The sequence below is a fragment of the Macrotis lagotis genome, chromosome X (assembly GCF_037893015.1).
Source record: "Macrotis lagotis isolate mMagLag1 chromosome X, bilby.v1.9.chrom.fasta, whole genome shotgun sequence".
Classification (NCBI taxonomy): domain Eukaryota; kingdom Metazoa; phylum Chordata; class Mammalia; order Peramelemorphia; family Peramelidae; genus Macrotis; species Macrotis lagotis.
In genome coordinates, this window is record NC_133666.1 from 98,002,593 (window position 1) to 98,024,494 (window position 21,902).

Below are 21,902 nucleotides of genomic sequence, written 5' to 3' on the forward strand. Positions count from 1 at the left end.
AAGTAAAGCACAAAGATGGTTGTTGAGGTGAATAAATTTGAAAAAAAAATTCTTCACTCTCCCCAAATATCAGCACACTGGGGCTTTCTAATGATGAATTCTTCTAATAAGGTTTACATTTTTCCTCTTTTCAGTCTTAAAGGTAGAAAAAGCATAAAAGTCATGCTCCATTTCTGAATTTCAATTATTTTTACTTTATCTGAAGGGAGACATCTGCTGAAGGACTATAGACCAGACTATGGCATACCCATGTCAATGGGTAGATGGGACAAAAGATGGAATTGACTGAGGGCAAGGGAAAGAGGGATGTTCTGAGAGTGTGAGAAGTACAGATCTAGGTAGTGAAGAATTGAGTAAATACAAAGGAGACTTGTGGATAACCACTTAGCACATTAGTACAAAAATACTAGAAAAAATAGAGGAAGGAGGAGGCAGGATCTATACTTGCTTTTATGTCCACATACAAACAGCAACTCAAATGACTCCCTTAGTTTAGAGAGAAAACATTGGACTGATGTGGTGCCCAGATTTTGTGAGAAGATAAAAGCCATGGCCATAAACACTTGTCACAATCATGATATCTGTATTGAAATAAATAGTTGCAAATTTTCATATAGTCTATCAGGAAGACTTTAAGGATAAATGGAATGTCTGGAGGCGAGTAACCAGAAGATACTAAAGAAAACAGCTTGTTATGAGATGAAGAACTAATTCTTTGTTATTCATATGCAAGCTCAGCTCTTGAAAATATACCTATTACATGGATAATATATTCTTTGGAAATAAAATATTTATCCACAAAAGCATTATTAATTTCTTTTGTTACCTTTCTGAGCCTCTTTTTTCTAGATCCCAACTGTTATTTCTTAGAAATAATAAGTTAATTCATATTTAGAATACATATTTTCCAAAGAAAATTTTGTTCCTCATAGTTCACTACAGCTTCAGGCTTGTGTAGAAAGGTATCTGCTAATGTATAAGATGATCAAACCAATTTCCAAGATTGCTTAAAAACACATGCTCCTTTTCATCTCTCTGGAGGATTTTTGGTTTTAGTTACCTTAACAAAGTTGACCCCCTCTTACTAGTCTCCTAGCTCTGACCTTATGTCCTTGACTAGTTCATTTGCCACTTTGATCTTTGTAGGGGAAGGGAGGAGTACTATGGAGAAGGGATCTTTAATCTGTGCTCCATGGATTTAAAACAATTTATTTTGATAGCTATTTTTCTAATATAATTGGTTTCACTTACAATGCATTTTATTTTAAGCATTTTAAAAAATCTTTCTGAGAAAAAGTAGATAAGTTTCACCAGACTGCCAAAGGGATCCATGGCATAAAAAATAGACTCCTGCTCTGGAGTTTTGTGGCTACTCAGAAATAAGGGAGCCATTTTAAAGTTACAAAATAATTCAAGCACCATTTCATCTTACCTTCAGAATTGACTTGTAGATAGCATGTGACCCCAAGGCCAAGATAAGAAAAAACTATTAGATATGATTTTATATTCAAACTAGAGATGGAAATGAACATGTTCTTATACTTATAAAGAACAAAAGGTAATCTATTCCAGGTAGAGACAAGTTTTTTGATATTTTGCTTAGAGGTATAGAGACTTTTACCATTTCACCAAAATAAATATTTTATCCTGAGGGTGTACATTACAATGAATACTGGGTGAAGACTTGATAAGAGAAAGGGACAGCAGAGCAATAAGCATGGAGCTAGTTCTGGACACTGGAAATGACCATCAATATATTAGTAATGATGTCAGGAATTTAAGGGTTCAAATGAGGCAATGCACCCAGAATGAACACTGAAGTAGCTGCATTAACCCAATAAATATCTAGTAACTAAGCAAGCTTTGACTTACCCTCATTCCCTAGTCAGACTGAGACACTCTTTTTGGAAGTTATAACATGGTGCATGAGAGAGAGGAGGGAGAAATTAGATGTCATGGTAGATAAGATTCCCAGAATATTGTAATGGCTCATCTGTGTCAGTTTTGAGTTTCTTCCTCCTATCTTTCTTTATGTTTCAGTGTTTTGACCAGGCTTCTATGCTCTGAGGAGTATATTTAAACAGGGTCCATGTTAATTATGTCTATTTTCTAGGAGACTTGTGTGTTCCAGCATCAGGACTTCCAAAGCTTTGGGGCCATGACACAACTTATGTATCACAGAAAAAAAATCTTTGTGGTACTAAGTCCTGTAGAATTCACCCCAGAGTCATATATCTGATTCTTCATGATAAAGTTCTCCTCCCTTCCTTCACTGGGAAGAATTCAAAGAGATGTGTCATAGTATTACAAAGGTGTGAAGGCAGCTATGGGAATAAAGAAATGCTATAGAGACTTTGCATTCCTTTTGCATCTCAGAGAGGAGATTAGAGAAATGGTTAATAGGTATCAAATCTCTCAAGCCATGAAAAATGACTGGAAGTTGGAAAGAGACAGACAGGCAGACAGACAATCAGAGACAGAGAAGAGATATGAGAGATGAAAGACAGACACCTCTTCAAGTGACAGACAAAATAAGACTTCTTCGAGAATGATCCTCAACAGAGAAACCCTCATATTTAGAATGCTATTCTGAGAACTTATCTTTGAGACTTGTGGTTGCAAATTCAAGGGTCTCTTGTGTTTCTTTTGATAAAAGTTTCTTCTGTGTAATTGTGAACTACACGATTCCAAGTGTGGAGTTAATCTTACACTCAGTACTATGAATTTATTTTCTCCAGATTTCCTTGGGGCTATGACCCTAGAAGTAGAAAATTCCCCACCTCCCAAAATGTATCACACAGGTCTCTAAAACAAGGATTGCAGTATTATCAATAACTACATCATTTCTCTTTTCACCATACCTACCCCTTTCACTAAAAAAATTTATCATTTTATTTTCAAATTGTCCTAATGGTTATGTTACCCTTTGGTTACTATGTTTTTTGTTAACTGGGTATATTTCTGGATTAAGATCCACTGTTGGTCATAAATTAAAATAATCCAAGCAATCTTTTATGTGAAGAAATATGGGTTGATACCCTATCAAATGTAATCAACATTAAATCTGGGAATTGCAAGCACCTGTGAGAGGTTTAATTTTGTTGTACTATACTAATGTTCAACACTGCCATACTGTTCTCCAGCTAATAATCAGCCCTTGTGAAATCCTGAAAGGAAGTACAACCTAGGCATGATTGAGTTTGCTTTTCTTTTTCTCCACCTTTCCACCCACAATTGCTATTAGTACCTTAACTATTCCCATATCTGGCATTAAAGCCATAGATTTGGAGTTTGTGGTTAAAACTCCCTTTATGGAGTCATATTTTGAATTAATTGATAGCTTTCAGAGACTATAGTTGCTTTGTTATCATATCCACTGGGAAAGGAAAGAGTGACTACTCTCTGCTTCAGAATTAAAAATTAATCTCTCTGGTCTCATCCTGTCAGGTTTCTGTACATCACTTTTTTTTTGGGGGGGGGGGGCTCTGACATAGTCTGGTCTCATTAGATGAACAGAACATGATGACCCATCTGATATGGAGAGCTAATTTTCAAGAACAAATTACCCAGGCACCTCCTCTTCTTTCCCTGGGTATTGATAGCAACTCACATCCAATTTGAGGAACTTTAGAGCCCTTCACTAAATGAGACTCATAAATTTAAGAGAATACCATGTGAAAGTCCATTTAATTCTCATGAAAGGCATGAAAGGAGCTGAGGAAAATTTAGAGAAAGACAGCAAAGAGGATCAGGACACCAGAGATGCTACTGAATCAAAACATCCTAAAATAGCAAATAAACAATTTTGGTCTGGGAAGATGAAAGGAGGCAGGAGATCAGATTGAGGTCTACAAAATTTATAATGGGAAGACAGAGTAGTACTGAGGGACCTCAGGTTAAAGATTCAGAGTAAATGAGTCTCAGATAGAATTGTGTTAATTATATTTTTACTAAGCTCATCAAATGATATAGGAATATTAACAATCAAAGATATGGCATAATAGCAGTATGTGACTACAACTTCTCCCTAGTTCCTTGATCCCAAAGGCAGCAATCCAAGTGAATATGCTAGATCAGAAGATCCCTGACCTCCTCCCCAGGATTGTTTTTAATCTCCTTACAAAATTTAGCTCCACCTCAGTCTTATCACGTCTCTCCAGTCTAAGGGAATCATTTGAGCTATTGTTTGAATGTGGTCATAAGAACAACTATAGACCCTGCTTCCTTCTTCCTCCTTCCTCTATTTGTTCTGGTATTTTTGTGTTAGTGTGTTAAGCGATTTTACACAAATCTTTGTACTTAATCCAATTTGTCACTACTCAGATCTATAATATATCTTTCCCTTACCCTCAGTCAATTTCAATTTCTGTGTTATTACTTATATAATATTGGGGATTTGGTAACTCAGTTTTGAAAATATTCTTTGTAAACCATGTTGGAACAACTTGAATTCTCCTGGACATTTCCTAAGTTTCTGAAGACTAATGTACTATGAAGTAATCAATTATCTAGGGTCCCTGCCAGTCAAGTTTGCATCATGGCCCTGAAAGCACAGAGGCTGATGAATTGTACGGTTCTGGTATCCATGTGGATCTATATCATCACTCCTGTCTATTTTAAAATGCTTGGATCCTGGGGTGGCTAGATGGTGTAGTGGATAGAGCACTGACCCTGGAGTCAGGAGTACCTGAGTTCAAATCTGATCTCAGATACAATAATTACCTCGCTGTGTGGCCTTAGGCAAGCCACTTAACCCCATTGCCTTGGAAAAACTAAAAAAACATGCATGGACCCTTTAGGCATGGTATTTTACTCCATTTTGTAGGTGAAATTACCTTTTTGTGTCATATTCTGTGAACTGCCCTATCTATTCATTTAATGGGTCTCCTGGAGGATATTATCTTTAAGGGAAGTTTCTTCAGGCTTTCATCTAGATGTTACAAGATGTTTGTCTTGAAATTGTTTCAATGTTTTCACTGAGACAATCTTCAGCTCCCTGAACTATAAGGCTGTTCTGAACTATTTCTATTCAAAACAAGCTGAGATTTTCCACTGGCTGAGCCTCTGTCTTCAGCTTCAGCCTCTGTTTTGATTTCAGGTTCTGATCCAGCAGCTTATATAAAATGAGGACCTATTGGAAGAACCCTTTCCTATGATTACTTTAATCCCCCATCAAATTTTGGGTGCCACATCAAGTCCAGGAATACTTGGTCAATGGCCAGGACAAATGTTCCAGAACCACTGGAGCAACTGTTCAAACATGAGCACACAAGTGTGCCTTAGGGATTTTTTATATATCTAAATGCTTACTGCTCCACCACTCTTATCAATGTTTTCTATCTGTGTAGCCAAGTCTTAGGATGCTTTGCATCTTTTTCAGCAATGAATTAGTGGGAGAAGACAAAAGGAATAAGAATTTATTAATCATCTATTATCTAACAGACACTTTATCTAAATATTTTATAAATATCTTATTTGTTCATGGGAGATAGATACCATTATTATTCCTGTTTCACTTTGAGGAAATGGAGGCAGACATACAGTGAATGACTTGTTCAAGGGTCTCATGGCTTTTAATTATCTGAGGTAAGATTTGAACTCAGGTCTTTCTGACTCCAGATCCAGTACTATAGCTATGATGACACCAAGCTGCCCAACAGGAAAGTATGGTCAGTGCTTACCTTTGAAAGAAATCTGGAAAAACACAAAATTCTGACATACTAAAGTGAGGGGGAAATCTTTTCTATCTCAAAAGAAGTAAGTGACTTTATCTCCATGAGTCATAGTTTATTCATCTAAAAAATAAAAGCATTGGTATGAATATAGAGGACAAAATATGAAACTCACCACTCACTTCCTGCCAAAGAGGTGATGAACTTAGAGTACATTTTTTTGGACGTAGCTAATGTGAGAATTCACTTTACTGAATTATATGCATTTTTGGTAGAAAATTTTATTTTTTGTTTTTATTGATCAACTCAAAGGAAGTGAGGAGGTATAAGAAAAGTTCATGAAGGGACAGCTAGGTGGCACAGTGGATAGAGCACCAACCCTGTAGTCAGGAGTACCTGAGTTCAAATACAGCCTCAGATACTTAATAATTACGTAACTGTGTGGCCTTGGACAAGCCACTTAACCCCATTGCCTTGCAAAAAAAAAAACCTGAAAAAAAGTTCATGAAATACTATTTTAAAAGAAATAAATAGCTATGCAGATAAATACTTATCATTTGAACAATATCAATTTAATGTTAAACACTAAAAAAGATATTGAACTCATGATCTTTGAGTTCTCATTCAGTTCTGCCTTGATGTTCCTTTGACCTATGCATCCTTGGGCAAGTAATTTAACCTCTTTGGGTTTTAGTTTCCTCATTAAAAATGAGATGGTTGGACTAGATGACCTCTGGATGTCTCTACTAACTCAAGATCCACAAACCTATTGTCCTGTGATAAAAGGAAGATTACGTAATGGCTAATAATTAGCATCAGAGGTGATGTAGAATGGAAATGTTATTTCAAAAAGGATTAGGATCAATCAACTCATGAATATTAGATCAAAATAGATTATTATAGGAAAATAGGGATAGTTTTTTTTAATATAAATCTAACCACTGGGTGATATTGATATTTGCTTATAGAACCTACCCTATCATTCATTCACAAGGAACACTGTGCTAAGAGGACCCATGGGTATCTGACTCAGTATGGTGATTCTTGTGTTCTTAAACCATCTGTTGATAACATATTTTCTCCAAGGCATCTGATACCCAGAGCTATTGGGTTCCTAGGGTTAGGAAGCAAAATTAGTTTTATTTTTTGTTCAGCATTGTTATGGAAAATGTGCCTAGTTTTTTATGAGTTATGTTCTAGTTAACTTTATTTTTTTAATTTAATCTGGGATTTTCTTTGCTTTTATTCAGTTAACAAGTTAAAGGTCATTAAAACTTTAAAATTTTGGTTCAAGATTTATATCAAGGTTTTGCAAAATGGATCTCAGCAAAAATATTAATCTGTATTCAGAAACTTGAGATTAGGAAAACTTCATCTATTGATTTGTAACTATATACTGATTTAGGATACGGTGGTAGAGAGAAGAGAATACTGTCAGAAGATATGCTCAAATCCTTTCTCTGGCACTTAAATCTGTATACTTTGGGCAAGTTATTTTGTATCCCTGGCCCCAGTTTTTTCTTCTGCAAAATGAGGGGAACTGGGTTACATTAATACCAAATTACCTTCCAGCTTTAGAGCTATTATATGCAACTTCCTTTCCCCCCCCCTTTATCACTCCTGTTTATTACTTTGATTGGAGAATACACTGAGGAATGGTGCCTTGTCCTAATTCTATTTAATAATATTTTATTTCTGAAATGTTAAAACAATTTTTAAATTTTTTTTAAGTTTTGAGATCCAAATTCTATACCTTCCTCTTTCTTTCCATTCCCCCCACCCACCTGAGAAGAGAAGCAATCTGATAGTTTATACATAGGCAATCATGTAAACTACCAGTTCTAATTCCATATTTTACTTCCTGGGTCTCATTTTCCTCTTCTATGCTAATTCCTATGATAATCCATGCTAATTCCATGCTATGCTATACCCAGAGGGCCTGAGTCTGCCATTCACTAACTAGCAACATTAATTCTCTATCATTTTCTTCATCTACAAAATGGGGGTAATTGATTCTAGTTAATTTACAGGTTGTTATGAGGAAAATGTAAGGTAGAATGTAAGTATGAGAGAGACATTATTGTGTAATAGAATTCCTGGCTTTTGAAAGATCTAGTTTCACATCTGACATATACTAGTTGTGTGAATTTGGGTAAATCCTCCAACTCTTGATGTACAAGCAACTATAAGTTGTGGCTGTTTTAGCTATGTCTGACTCTTCATGACCCTATTTTGGGTTTTCTTGGCAGAGATCCTGGAGTGGTTTGCCATTTCATTCTGTACCTCATTTTACAGAAACTGAAGCAAACAAGTTAAGTGGCTTGCCTAGGGTCACACAGATATTAAGTATCTATAATCATATTCGAACTCAGAAAGATGAATCTTTCTGACTCCAGGCCTCATCCACTTTACCACCTATCTGTTAGGTGCTTTAGGACAATTTTCCTTGTGGATAATTTCTAAATAAAATCACAGACCTGGTCTTCTTCCTACTCCAAATCCCCCATAATTAAAATGTATTGACATTTGCAGTTGGGGCTGTTTTTGGAGCTGGGAATCAGTCCTCTCATACTGGAAATTCTTAGAATTCAGAAAACTTGTCCCTCCTGCTCTCTTCCAACCCTAGTGATTTAGATTTAGGGTTGTAAGGAGACCTCTAGAGGTCATTTAATATGACATCCTCATTTTATAGATGACAAAAATGAGACCTGGGATGATTAAGGGCTTGTGGAAGGACATACAACCAGTAATTAGCAGGGCTGAGTTTTTGAACTCAGATCTTCAAGCTTCAAATTATTATTAGTATAGACTCCTTACCTTGCTTTCTTATAGCCAAGAAGAGAGTAGTGTGAGGACAAAGTGCTTTTGTACTCTTATGTCACTTTCTGTTTATGTCACTGTGACTTTATGTGACCTCTTGTACTTACTAGCTCTGTGACACTGGGCAAGCCCCTTAACCTCTCTTGGCCTTGTTTGTAAAAGGGGATTGAATTTGGTGGCTTCTAAGTTACTTTTCATATCTAAATCTATGATTCTATGTATTTTGAATTTGTCCTGATTTAAAGCTTTGCACAAATATGAGGGCAGTATGTAACTTTACAATTAGGCATATGTCCTAGAGTGTGTTTTAGGTACAAGAAGATTTTAAAATAAAGAAAATATTCAGGCAAAATTTTTATTTTAAAATCAGAGGTGTTAATTTTTAAAAACTAAATCCTTTCTCTTCTCCAACTGCCAATTCAGCCAGCTACACAGTCAGGATTAGAATGTAGTTCAAAAATCACATTGTTGATTTCTCTGGAAGATGTGAGCTCTTGGTCTTGGAGGCTATTGGTCACAATCACAGGAATGAATTTTTCTTGGGAACTGAATTTTCTCTTAATTCTCATTAGTAGTAGATAGGAAAACAATGACTACCTATAGTGGGAGGAATTGAGGATTTGGGAAAAGTAAATCAGGTTGCCAGTTATAAACCAGCTGTTGAAGATTTGACTTTAATTCTCAGTACTCTCCCACCAGCAGACACTTCTTATTCCTTGGCCAACAAATACCTCCTTTCTTCACTGATAGGGGTTCTGAACCTAGGATCCATGAACTTGTCTTTAGAGTAAGTATTTCATTATAATTTTTATCTTCAGTAATTTATTTTATGCATTTAAAAGCTTTATTTTCAGAAGGTATTCATAAAATTTATCAGACTTCCAAAGGAGTTTATGACACAAAAGGGTTGAAAACTTCCTTTTAGAAAATAGTTTCTGGCCGTCTAGGTGGTGAATGGGCTTTGGGCAAGCCACATAACCCCATTTGCCTTGCAAAAACCTAAAAAAAAAAAGAAAAGAAAATAGTTTCTGTATGCCAAAAAATGGGGTATTTTTTAGTAAAAGTTTCCTGTAGATGATAGTTGAATATTTCCGGGATGAGGAATTGGACATGGATGTAAGAGTTACAGTTTCAGGATTTTTTTTTGAGGAACTTGGGCTATTTTACATCTCTAATATTTCAGTTTTAGTCCTGAGATTGTGCGTACCAGATATCATAAAAGAAGTCAGAAGTTCAGTTAGAATACAGGGAAATTGTGTGAGTAGAATTCTAGGAAGCCAGGAATTAACATTTGAGGTGAAGGAGAAATGAAGAAACATCTGGGGATGCAACAGGAGTAGTCATAGGAGAAACCAACTAACTGCTTGACAATGCTTCCACATATCTATTGACATCAAGCATGCAAAATGAGTAATTTACACTCTAGCTAACTTGTTAAAAAAAATCTCTATAGCCTTTTATTTTTTCATCCAATCAGTCATTGACCCCCCCCAAATAACAAATGAAAACATTTAAGGAAAAAACCTATCAATATGAGAACAGCATCTGAAAAGTGTATATCATTTCCCACCTGCAGTCTATTCCCCACTCATTCATGAACTAATGAATTATTACAATGATAATAGTATGACATCTTTCCATTTAAGAGTTCAAAGATCTTTTTTTTTTAGTTTTTGCAAGACTTTGGGGTTTAAGTGGCTTGCCCAAGGTTTCACAGCTAGGTAATTATTAAGTATCAGGTCGTCCTGACTTCAGGGTGGATGCTCCAACCACTGTGCCACCTAGCCACCCCTCAAAGATCTTTTAATATAGATGGTGAGTTGAACAATTTATAACATTTCAGTGATAATTGCATCTTATAGCACAAAGGTAGAATAAGGCTCACCTTATTCTATGGCATTAAAACAACTTGCTGAAAAGTAAAACATGTCTTTAATGTTTAATGTTATATAATGCTTAACATTACATAGTCTCTTCTCTGTTTTTCTCCAAAAAAAACTCCATACATGTATCTAACTGAATTTATTCGTTTAAGAATAGACAGTAAGACTGATTCTCTTTCCTTTATGTTGTAAATGAACAGGTTGAGATGAGGTGTCTATAAAGGAGTCTTCAGATGGCTCTGATTCAGGAGAAAGAGTGCTCTCATTTCTCCCTGTCTCCCCATGCATGAAATATATATACACGTACATATGTATGTATATATACTTATTCCTATACAGTAGTTTCACTTGGTACCATAAAATTTCAATATTAAGTAGAATGAGATTACAAGTGACCAATAACTTTGTAAGAATAATGTCAAAATGGAAAACCAATCACTTGACATTCCAGTAGAATTTTTGTGATTTTACAGTAGAGTTTCATTAAAATATTTATGGCATCATAGCAACTACATTTGGGGCACACATGGATTATTATATTGAGAAACCTGAATTTCATCCCCAAATAGTGACATGGCTAGGGATGTAACTTTTCATCTTCTATGCTCCATGACAGATTTTCCCTCTTATTTATACCTTGCTTAAGAATATCCTGTACAGGGGCAGCTAGGTGGCGCAGTGAATAGAGCAACGGCCTTGGAGTCAGGAATACCTGGGTTCAAATCCGACCTCAGACACTTAATAATTACCTAGCCGTGTGGCCTTGGGTAAGCCACTTAACCCCATTGCCTTGAAAAAGCTTAAAAAAAAAAAGAATATCCTGTACAAGGGGCGGCTAGGTGGCATAGTGGTAATTACCTAGCTGTGTGGCCTTGGGCAAGCCACTTAACCCCCTTAGCCTTGCAAAAACAAAGCAAAACAAACAAAAAGAGAATATCCTATACAAAAGAAATGTAGTAAACTGGGAAACAATCTTTACAACTAATGTTTCTGACAAAGGACTCATTTCTAAAATATAAAGAGAACTGAGTCAATTTTTTTTTAAAGAAGCCATTCCCCAATTGACAAATGGTCAAATGATATGCAAAGGCAATTTACAGATGAAGAGAGCAAAACAATGCATAGTCATATGAAAAATTGCTCTAAATCACTACTTATTAGAGAAATGCAAATTGAAGCTTCTCTGAGGTACCACCTCATACCACTGACTGGCCAGTATGACCAGAAAAGATAATGATCATTGTTGGAAAGGTTCTGGGAAATCTGGAACACTATTACATTGTTGGTGGAGCTGTGAACTCATCCAACTTTTCTGGAGAGAAATTGGGAACTACATCCAAAGGGCAATAAAAATGTGTATACCCTTTGATCCAGCAATACCACTACTGGGTCTATACCCTGAAGAGATGATGAAAAAGGGTAAAAACATCACTTGTACAAAACATTCATAGCAGCCCTGTTTCTGGTGGCAAAGAATTGGAAATCAAGTAAATGTCCTTCAATTGTGGAATGGCTTAGCAAACTGTGGTATATGTATGTCATGGAAAACTATTGTTCTATTAGAAACCAGGAGGGATGGGAATTCAGGGAAGCCTGGAGGGATTTGCATGAACTGATGCTGAGTGAGATGAGCAGAACCAGAAAAACACTGTACACCCTGACAGCAACATGGGGGTGATGTTCAACCTTGAAGGACTTGCTCATTCCATCAGTGCCACAATTGGGAACAATTTTGGGCTATCTGCAAAGGAGAGTGCCATCTGTAGCCAGATAAAGAGCCATGGAGTTTGAAAAAAGTTCAAGGACTATTCCTTTTAATTTAGGGAAAAAACCAGATATTGTCTGATCTTTTTAGCTCTTAGACCTTTTGTCTCTTCCTTAAGTATATGATTTCTCTCTCATCACACTCAATTTGGATCAATGTACAATATGGAAACAAAGTAAAGACTGACAGATTGCTTTCCGTGGGGGATGGGGTGAGGGAGGGAAGTAAGATTGGGGGGAAAATTGTAAAACTCAAATAATATCTTTAATAAAAAAAATTTTAAAAAACCAGGAGGGATGGGAATTCAGGGAAACCTGGAGGGATTTGCATGAACTGATGCTGAGTGAGATGAGCACCTAACAGCAACATGGGGGTGATGATCAACCTTGATGGACTTACTCATTCCATCAGTGCAACAATCAAGGACAATTTTGGGCTGTCTACAATGGAGAATATCATCTGTATCCAGAGAAAGAACTGTGGAGTTTGAACAAAGACAAAGGACGATTACCGTTAAATTAGAAAAAAAACCCGATATCTTATTGTCTGATCTTGCTATCTCTTATACTTTATGTTTCTTTCTTAAGGAAGAAAAGGAAGAAAATAAAACCACATTCAATTTGGATCAATGTATACCATGGAAACAAGTAAAGACTGGTAAATCGCCTTCTGTGGGGGTGGGGGGAGGGAAGTAAGATGGGGGGGGGAATTGTAAAACTCAAAATAAATAAAATCTTTAAGTAAAGAAAAAAGAATATCCTGTACATATAAGCCACAAACCTTTTCAGGACATCTTCCACCCCAATTCTCCCATTTCTCAAACCTTGGAGAATAAGTTTACCCTGGACCACTGAGTTTCCCCTCTGATGGAACTATGTTTATCTCAGCTGCAGCAGTAGAAATAGGGACAGAACATGGAATACTGGGTGAGCCTTATTCCACTCTCATGCTATAAGTTAGAATCATCACTGAAACATTATAAATGGAAGTTAGGTTCCCCAGTGAATCCTCAAAAATGTATTTAATTCACAATGTAGCTAACTACAGTATAAATTGTTCTGAATTAATACCAGGAGCATTAATACTACTATTTTAGCTATATTTAAATAGGCTTTTGTGGACTGGTCTGGAATTCTAAACATCTCTATAAAAGGCAATGTTAATGTTTCCTGCTGAATGTCATTTCTTTGTTCCCTATACTGCCTTCTATGTTTGCTAAACTCTGGCACCCATCCTGGGAAGTCTGCCACTGGGCAGCAGGCATGCAATTTTAAAAGCAAATTTAAAAAAATGAATGCCTCCCTGCTTCAAAGTGAGCATTTGACTCATATACAAAACCATTCATTGTACTGCAAAATTGCTATGAAAATAAAGAAGTGACTAATTATAAAAATATCATTTAGTTTTAATATCAAAGAACAGTATGAGGGAGTATTATATAATGGTCATATTTCTAATTGTTTAATCTTCTACCTTTGTATATAATCAATGACAAAACATGCATATACATGCACCATTCTTAAGTCATTACATATGACATGCTCTGCGGTAAGCTAAGATATAACAGGCTGAAGAAAAACTTAGTTACCCTAAAACAAACTCAGATCCAGGAAATAGTTCTCTTACCTTTCATATACATAAATGTGTGTGAGTACATTTGTGTAGCAGTATCAAACAATATTTATTGAGCATCTACTGTATATAAAGACCTGGACCAGACATTGGGTGATATAAGGAGATAAAAGATAGATAGATAGAGATAGAGATAGAGATAGAGAGAAAGAGAGAGAGAGAGAGAGACAGACAGACAGACAGACAGACAGACAGACACAATGCTCTCAAGGGGTTGATGTTTGTCATGTAAACTATGAAATGTGAAACTGACTGCAAGTCAGTTCTTCATTTAGGAAAACAATTTTTGTGCAGTTGTCCATTTTAGGTGAGGAAACTGAAGAACAGAGATGTTGTCAAGTTATCAGTCTGTGTTCAAGGTGAACTCAAAACTAGAATTATTGGATACTGGATTTTGAGTTAAAAGAACTCATAAAAGCTACATGGCCCAGTAGGAAGAGAAATGATTTGGGAGGCTGCAATCAAATACTGACACTTATTTACTTGCACAACCTTAGGCAAGTTACCTAATTTCACTGTTTTGCCTCATCTGCAAAAGGAAGAGGTTGGATGAAATAGAATTGAGTTCCCTTCTATCTCTAAATCTACAATCCTGGGATCAGCAAAGTCCTCATTTATATGGAGAAAACTACTTAAGCTCAGAAAGGTTGTGGCATATTTAAATCACACAGCAGTAAAGAGCAGAGATGCAAAGGCAGAGTAGAGATTCAAACCCAATTCAGAACATGAATTTCCACTTTATTGCTAAATTTTGCAACCCCACACATCATTTTATGCAAGTATGATGTAGACACACAAGCATATATATATATATATATGTATATATATATATACATATATATATACACATATCAATTGCATACATGTGTATTTCAATGAGGTTTTTTAGAAAATTGCTGTTAAAACAATTCCCAAATAATTATTATTGCTTGAATAATTTCCACTATTTTGCTCTTTGACCAAAACTGATCACACCAAAACAACAAATGTAGCACCCAGTCCTACTACAGAAACACAAAATGTTTGACTGATGGTTTATTAGGCAAAGGAATTATCTTGGTTCTGAAACTGATAAAACTTTCCTTCTCAGTATTCAAGATACTAGCTACGACAAAGATGAAAGACTTGATTCATTATGTCTACATCTGCTTAGAAAAATGGATAAGGGAGGAGCAAGATGAATTCGATCCATGTTATCAACCAACATCAAAGTTCCAGTCAAAGCAACTTTTTTTTTTGTTTGTTTTTAGTTTTGGCTTGAATTGTTCCTGGTTCTTCTCATTTGCATATGTTGAGAGACAGTTTCTATCTTCCATTCCATGTAAAAATAATGCAACAAATAAATAATAAATTAGCTACATGAGTTAGTCTTTAAGGAGACAAGATTAAAAAAAAAGAGAGAGATTATGAAGGGTTCCAAAACTTCCTTTCTTATAATCTAACCATCATCCTATTTCCTCCCCCACACACAATTTAGATTAAGGACCTACATGATATTAACTCTTTCAAGGGGTCTACCATTTTAGTTTTAGAGGTTATTTTTGTTATCAATAAACATTAAGTACCTGCTATAAACCAGGTACTATATAAACTGCTGGAAATTTTTTTTTTAAAAAAAGGCAAGACACCCCCAGCCATGGTTTATAATCTAGTCGGGGAGACAACATGCAAGCTAACCAGAGAGAAATTCCAGAGCTGAGAGAATGAGATCTTTCTTTGTGGAGCACCCAGGAGGCAAGTGTCACTGGATCAAAGCATGCGTGGTGGGGAGTAAAGTGAAAGAAGAAAGATGGAAAGGAGCTAGGTTATGAGGAGCTTTGAATGTCAAAGTGTTTTAATTTTGCTTCTGGAGGCAATAAGAACATTGTAACATGAGAAGTAGCCCTAGGCTGTAGAGCAGACCTGCAACAGAGATTAAAATATAATTGGGAAATATTTAACAAAAACAAATAAGAATACAAATATACATAGCTAATGATAGTATGTGATTTTCTTTGTCAATAAGTGTCCTGCAGGGATCCTTAAATACCATAGAGTTTCTATTTAAGACACCATTGTTAAGGATAGAGAGCTGGCCTTGGAATTGGGATGTCTTGGATTCAAATCCTGCCTCCAAAATGAATGTATAATCCTAAACAAATCATTTAACTTCTCACCAACTGTCTAAAGTCAGGCAGCAAACAATTGTTGATCCATCTATATTGCTAGAGGAAATTTCTTCACCAGAGATTTTCTTACATCAATGAAATCACACGTGATGGTCACAAAACAAAAAAATTAAAAAGACCCTTCAAAATGAAGACTAGTACAAAACAGACCGAAACATCTGCCTAAATATGCAATATCTTTGAAGTCTTGGCTGCCAAGATGCTCTGAAACAAAGAACAGTTTGATTTGGGGGATTTCTACAAATATGTATTAGAAAGTAGGAAGATACAGAAAGAAAAAAATTGAACAGTACAAATAAAAAATCTGTTCAAAGATTAAACTGAAATGATATTAAAGAAAAAATTACAAGACAAGTATATTTTAATTTGTCCTCCAAAGCTATTTCTTCTATATCAGCAGGAAAATGTTAATGTTAATATTCTTTATGTCAAAATGACTGTCCATTTAAATATGTGGACATAATTTTTATTTAAAGATTTCATGCTTCCTTCTATATTTTTTTGGTTGCAGTTTTAAGCATTGGGGAAACATCCTCGGAAAAAAGTACACAAGTACTGACAAAATCTTAGCCCTTGAAATTTTGTACTCGATTTTCTGTATCCAGCTTCATTGTTTCATTGTGTAAGGAGGAAGATTTGGTCTAGAACCAAGAAAAATATCACATATACTCACACAGGCCATTTCATAATATTCTGAGAAACAAAATTTTTTTATAATTTAGAACTAAATTATTGTTTTAGCACAAAGTCTGAACATCAAAGTGCTGGGGAGAGAGGGTCATTGGGGATTTAGTGGTTCTGAAATGTGATAATGTGATTTAAGACTTTAAACTAGTAAAACAGTATTTCAAGTCAAGCCAATTTAACTGGAAGCTTTGTAATCAAAGAGAAGGTGATGTGGTAAGGGGAGGGATAGAATGTATGAAACAATCTTGTTATTACAGTCCTGCATTAAATGATCCTTTTTGTTAGATCCAATGAACAAATGATATTGAAGGAGCAGCAATATTGCAACTATTTTGGGAGTTTGCCCACTCACTTCTAAGAACTCTCAACATATACCTCAGGTTTGGGCACATTAGACCTTTCCCAAGGGTTAAACTAGTGGTTTTCATCTTTAGGAAGGTAGTAGAGATATGTCTGCTATTTCTACCATCATCACTACCACTGCCATCCCCTGCCCCCGCTACACTCCTCAAGTATTAATTAATATAGCACTAGGAAAAATAGGTATGCTGATACCAATAAAAATTTTCTATTTTTTCTGTCTGCAAATTTATTTTTGTGCTTAGCTCATGTCCATATACTATATTACCTTGCTCTACAATCTATTTATAAAATGTTTTTTCCCAAACATAATTCCCCAAACTAAAATCTTCATTCCCTCCCTGAGACTGATAGGTTTTTGTTATATAGTTATAGTTAGGAATGAGAAAAATGTACTTTCATACATGTATACAAAAATCAAACTCAGTCTCACAGTTATTTATACAAATTTCTTTATCTTTGGCATGCATTTTATTATAAATCATTTCCTTGAAGTATACAAAGTATCTCTTGACAAGATCATAGACTTTTTAGAGATTCAAGGGACCTCATATTTGGGGCCAGCCCTCTCATTTTGCAGATGAGAAACTGAGGTTCAGAAGCCATGGGACTTGCCCAAGGTCACAGAGCTAGAATAAGTCATTAATGCACAGAAAAAAAGGTTAACTATATCTGAAATAGATTTGTCAGATGTGATTTGTAAAATGCTTAGTCCAAATGATAATAACTTTTATATCCCTTATTCAAGGGCTATGGCATTGGGATTAATGTATTTCAAAGAAATAGTGCTCCTACTCCCCCCTTAATATCATTCAGTTTCTCCCCCCACCCCATGTATTTTAGAATGAATGGCTATACACACTTGTGAGAAATTTTTTAATGATCATTCTCTGAAGTTTATGAGATCCTCTTTGTTCTTAGGATGAAACCCATCAGCATCACCATTTTTCCATATTGATCTCAAATTTTTAATTAAGCAGGCATATGTTTTCGCTTCGGCTGTTTGCCCTTACTATTCTATGAAATTGGCACTAAAAAGATGAAATGATAAGTATTTATAAAGTTTCCATTGTGGTGGATTTTTTTCTTAGAAACAATGAAATTTGGGTTAAATAAAATTCATCTTTTTATGAAGTGCTAAGAGATCATTAAATCTGTGTTTATCAGAGTTTCTACTCCATTAACCCTAGTGACAACAGAATGTCTAGGGTCTGTGTGCACATGCATACAAGTACTAGGTTTCAAGATAATTAATCAATGTGTTTCATGCAAATTCAGCACATTGTTTATAACTGCAGCAATCGCTGTGTGTTTATGTATTTGTGTGTATACATATAATCTTTGGATGGGAAGAGGCATATGAGAATAATAATTCCTAAGAAAATCTATCCATAATTTCAATGTATATGCATGTAGTTGTAAAAATTCATTTTGATTGGAGAAAACTAATTTGAATTCCTGTCATTCTTTCATGATGTCATGTTTTACTTTGAGGAAATTATATATGCTAAGATAAATGTGTATTGAAAATACTTCAGATAAATCCATAAAGTTATCAGATTAAGAATTGACATAATGTTCTAAAAATGTGAGTTTTTCACATAACTGTGGACATTTCAATTAATACATGCAGTTCTCTGAATGGTATTGCCAGAAGAACATAGAATTGGAATATAATTCAACTTTTAAAGTTATCGTTGGACTTTCAGGGAACAACTATGAAGGCATATAACTGTTTTCTTGATTGGGAAATTAAATAAGTATAAAAAGTTTCTTAACCATTTAACCCCTACCCAATTATCTAATATAACCAAGTGTAAAATTGGTCTTTCAATATTCTTCAGAAATCAAGAAATTCTCTTACTGAAAGCATACACTCCCATGCATCATTTGTTACTTTTTATACATAGCTGGCTCCTGATTTGTCTTGTTCTTAGCTGATATCACATTGTACTTTTGATCTATTTTGTAAGACATTCAATATCATTTAAACAGGTAAGGAATCTGAATTCCTATTGGTCATTCTCACCTCCCCTAGATATGGCCCTCCTTAACCTCACCATTTCTTTCTAAAATTAGTCCCCAACCCTTAAACATGCTCATTCACAGGGCTTCAGGCACAGGAGGTCTGAGTATCGATCACGTACCAGGCCAATTTCTAACAGTTCGAAGACTTCATGCAGTGCAGTTTCTTTTCCATAAGTAGCTGAAATTTGCCATGTTTGTATAAACATAGATAAGCTTTTGTGCATCATTTAAACTATTGTCTCATGGTCCCAAGTAATTTGGCTTGAATTGATGTAGCAACAGTATCTGTCATAGGTTCTACTCTTGTAAGAACAGACAATAATACTGTCTTGTGGTACAAAGAAAATGCTGTCCTCTGGTTCTGGGCAGTCAGACCTGTCCCAGGTAGAGCACTTTGGATCCAAGGCACTGTAGTTAGAGGTGCTTCCTGATGCTGGGAAGGTACTTGCAGGACAGCACCCTTCCAGATATCTGGAAGCCTTATCCTGTTCCTCCTTTTGGTCAATACTCTTGCATTCTTCTTCCCCTGTAGCAATGGTAGTAGTGACAGAACTGGTCACAGGCACCTCTCCCTTTGGGGAAGGATCGCCTCTGAGGTATGTCTTTTTGACCAACTCATCAGAGCTCCCCTTTCCTGACTCCAGGTCAGATGGGGTCCTCAACAATTCGATAACTTCCTTGTCCTTTGATTTTTTAAAGCAGGGGAGTTTTCTACACCACAGGAGTTCATTCTCAGGCCATTTTGTGCAGCCCTCTGTTTTCCGGGCCAGAGCAATGGCAGCTATCCCTGGCAAACAAATCGCAGGTCCTATGGCAAGGAGGGGGATATTCCCCAGAGTCTCTCCTTTCATCCCAGAAACGGTGAACATGAAGCCAAAAACAAGGAAGACACTGACCAAGGCTACCACCAGTCCAGTCCTCGGGTTGATGTCATCTGGTCTCATCTTTTATCCCATCCAGCTCGTGAATTGTTTCAGTGAAAAATGAACAATACTTAAATTCCTTCTGTCAGAACTGAGGCCACGGTGGGTAAAATCCAAGGAAAGTTTCCTTTGGCAGACACTCCAATCTTTTTTTCTCACACACAAGTAGCCTCGCACAATTGTCACACACCTCCTGGACTATTTGGCAGAACCCAGAGCTCTTTTTCTAGTCTCCCAAAGGATTTGTGCAGGGGCAAAGGATGGAAATCAGTCCCACTCTCCTCAAAAAAATCCACAGCAGCTGTCCCTCAGCTAATTTCCACGTTTCTAGAAGGTAGAACAGGCTTCCCTCCCCGCACTCTGCATCACGCTGAAAAGGGAGGTACTTGTTTCTGTCCAGCTTTCCCCGGTGGGGTTTCTTATTGCCCTTCTTTAGATTCCAGGTCAGACCAGAACGTGCAAGTGTTCACCTCCAGATAGGGAGTCGAATGCCTATATTTGTGTGTGGATAAATGTGAGCATGTCTGTGACAGAGGGAGGAAGGACTTAGTATTGGCGAGAGGGAAAAAATTTTTTCTCTACTCTTGTTACATCACATTTCGGAGCAAGCTGGGAAACAAAAGAAGTACTGGTGTGAGGGAGGGTGTCAGGGGTCAGAAGCCGGAATGAGTCCCCATAGGAAGAAGAGTGCCGGAAGATGTGTCATTGGGGAGGCAGAAACCAGTTAGGGTTCTGCTGAACTAAAAGGTGCTAAGCATTGGAAACGCCCGGCACAAAGCCTGGTACAAACCAAACCCCCTCTTACCGGAGGGAGTTTGGGGAAAGCCCATTTCTGAGTACACAAACTCCATAAGGTCCTAAAATCATCCACAGTCATTAGCCTGAATTCGGAGATCTGGTCTCATTGGAATAGTGCCTGGGAACAAGGAAGAAGGTAGTGGGCAGGGAAATGGGATGGCTGGTCGTGGTCGGGGAGGATGAAAGGAGAGTAGAACGGTAATGAGAAACATCTGATTGACTTCGGCGCTCCGGCCCCGCCCCCAACCTGTCTCTGAACCTACAAAGCCTCCAGTGAGCCCCCATTTACTTCCCCCTCATAAAAGCAGGGACCAGGAACAAACTAGCAATGAGATGGTGCAATCCAGAGCTCAGTGAAGACTTGTACTTCCCCCCTTCCCTCCCTCCCCATCCCCTTTCTCATGGCTTCCACTCGGCTGGCTCCCCTACCCCCCTCAAAGCCTGGTAGAGGAGGACTGAGCTGGACCCTGTCCCTCCTTCCTGTGAAGGGTGGGTGGGGTGGGGAGCATTCTGGGCTAGCTCGGAGCGCACTTGCGGACGGCGATCCCCGCAGTTGGGAGCAGCGAGGGGAGAGTTAAGAGCGAACAAGAACCCTCCTCTGCTCTCGGGAAGAGCTCCCAGGAGGAGAGAGCTGCTCGCAAAGCAATGCTGGACTGCACATCTGTCAGCGAAACAAACTAGCCACCAAAGTGAAGTCACCTACGTCCTAAGAGTTAGCTGTGGAGGCGAGTTTTACTCGCTCTCCCCTTTCCCAGCTGCTGTCTGTGGGCTGCCCACCCATGCCAGGCTTTCCTTGGCGTCCACTTTCGGAGAGCGGAGACACTACATGGATCTCAGGGTATCTCTTCCTGAACGCCCTGAAGTCTGAGTGTATCTGTGTATAGAGGGGTGAAGAGAGGGCGAATAGGGCTACCGAGCTCCCCACTTCTTCCCCCCCCCCCCACCGAACTCCATAAAGTAGGAGAACTGATAGTAAACGCTTCATAAATATTTGTTGACTGATTGGCAAACTGATGGAGCTCCGTGCGTCTCTTTGCTGGCTTCGCGGGGTTGCATTACGGGAGAACAAGACAAACTCTTACAACCCCTGTGGGGCTTCAGAGATGCTTTGAGATGATTTAGTTCAGAGGAAGGAAACTGAGGGTTGAAGGGAATGGTGAAGAGCA

The 21,902-nt window shown here is 37.2% G+C and overlaps 1 protein-coding gene across 1 annotated transcript; it reads right to left on the reverse strand.

The window, feature by feature from the left end:
- Positions 1-18,320: 18,320 nt before the first annotated feature.
- Positions 18,321-20,403, reverse strand: TMEM215 (transmembrane protein 215). The gene has a single exon (XM_074203445.1). It carries the CDS (start codon positions 19,957-19,959, stop codon positions 19,243-19,245), a length of 717 nt encoding a protein of 238 aa, XP_074059546.1. The 5' UTR covers positions 19,960-20,403; the 3' UTR covers positions 18,321-19,242.
- Positions 20,404-21,902: the final 1,499 nt, after the last annotated feature.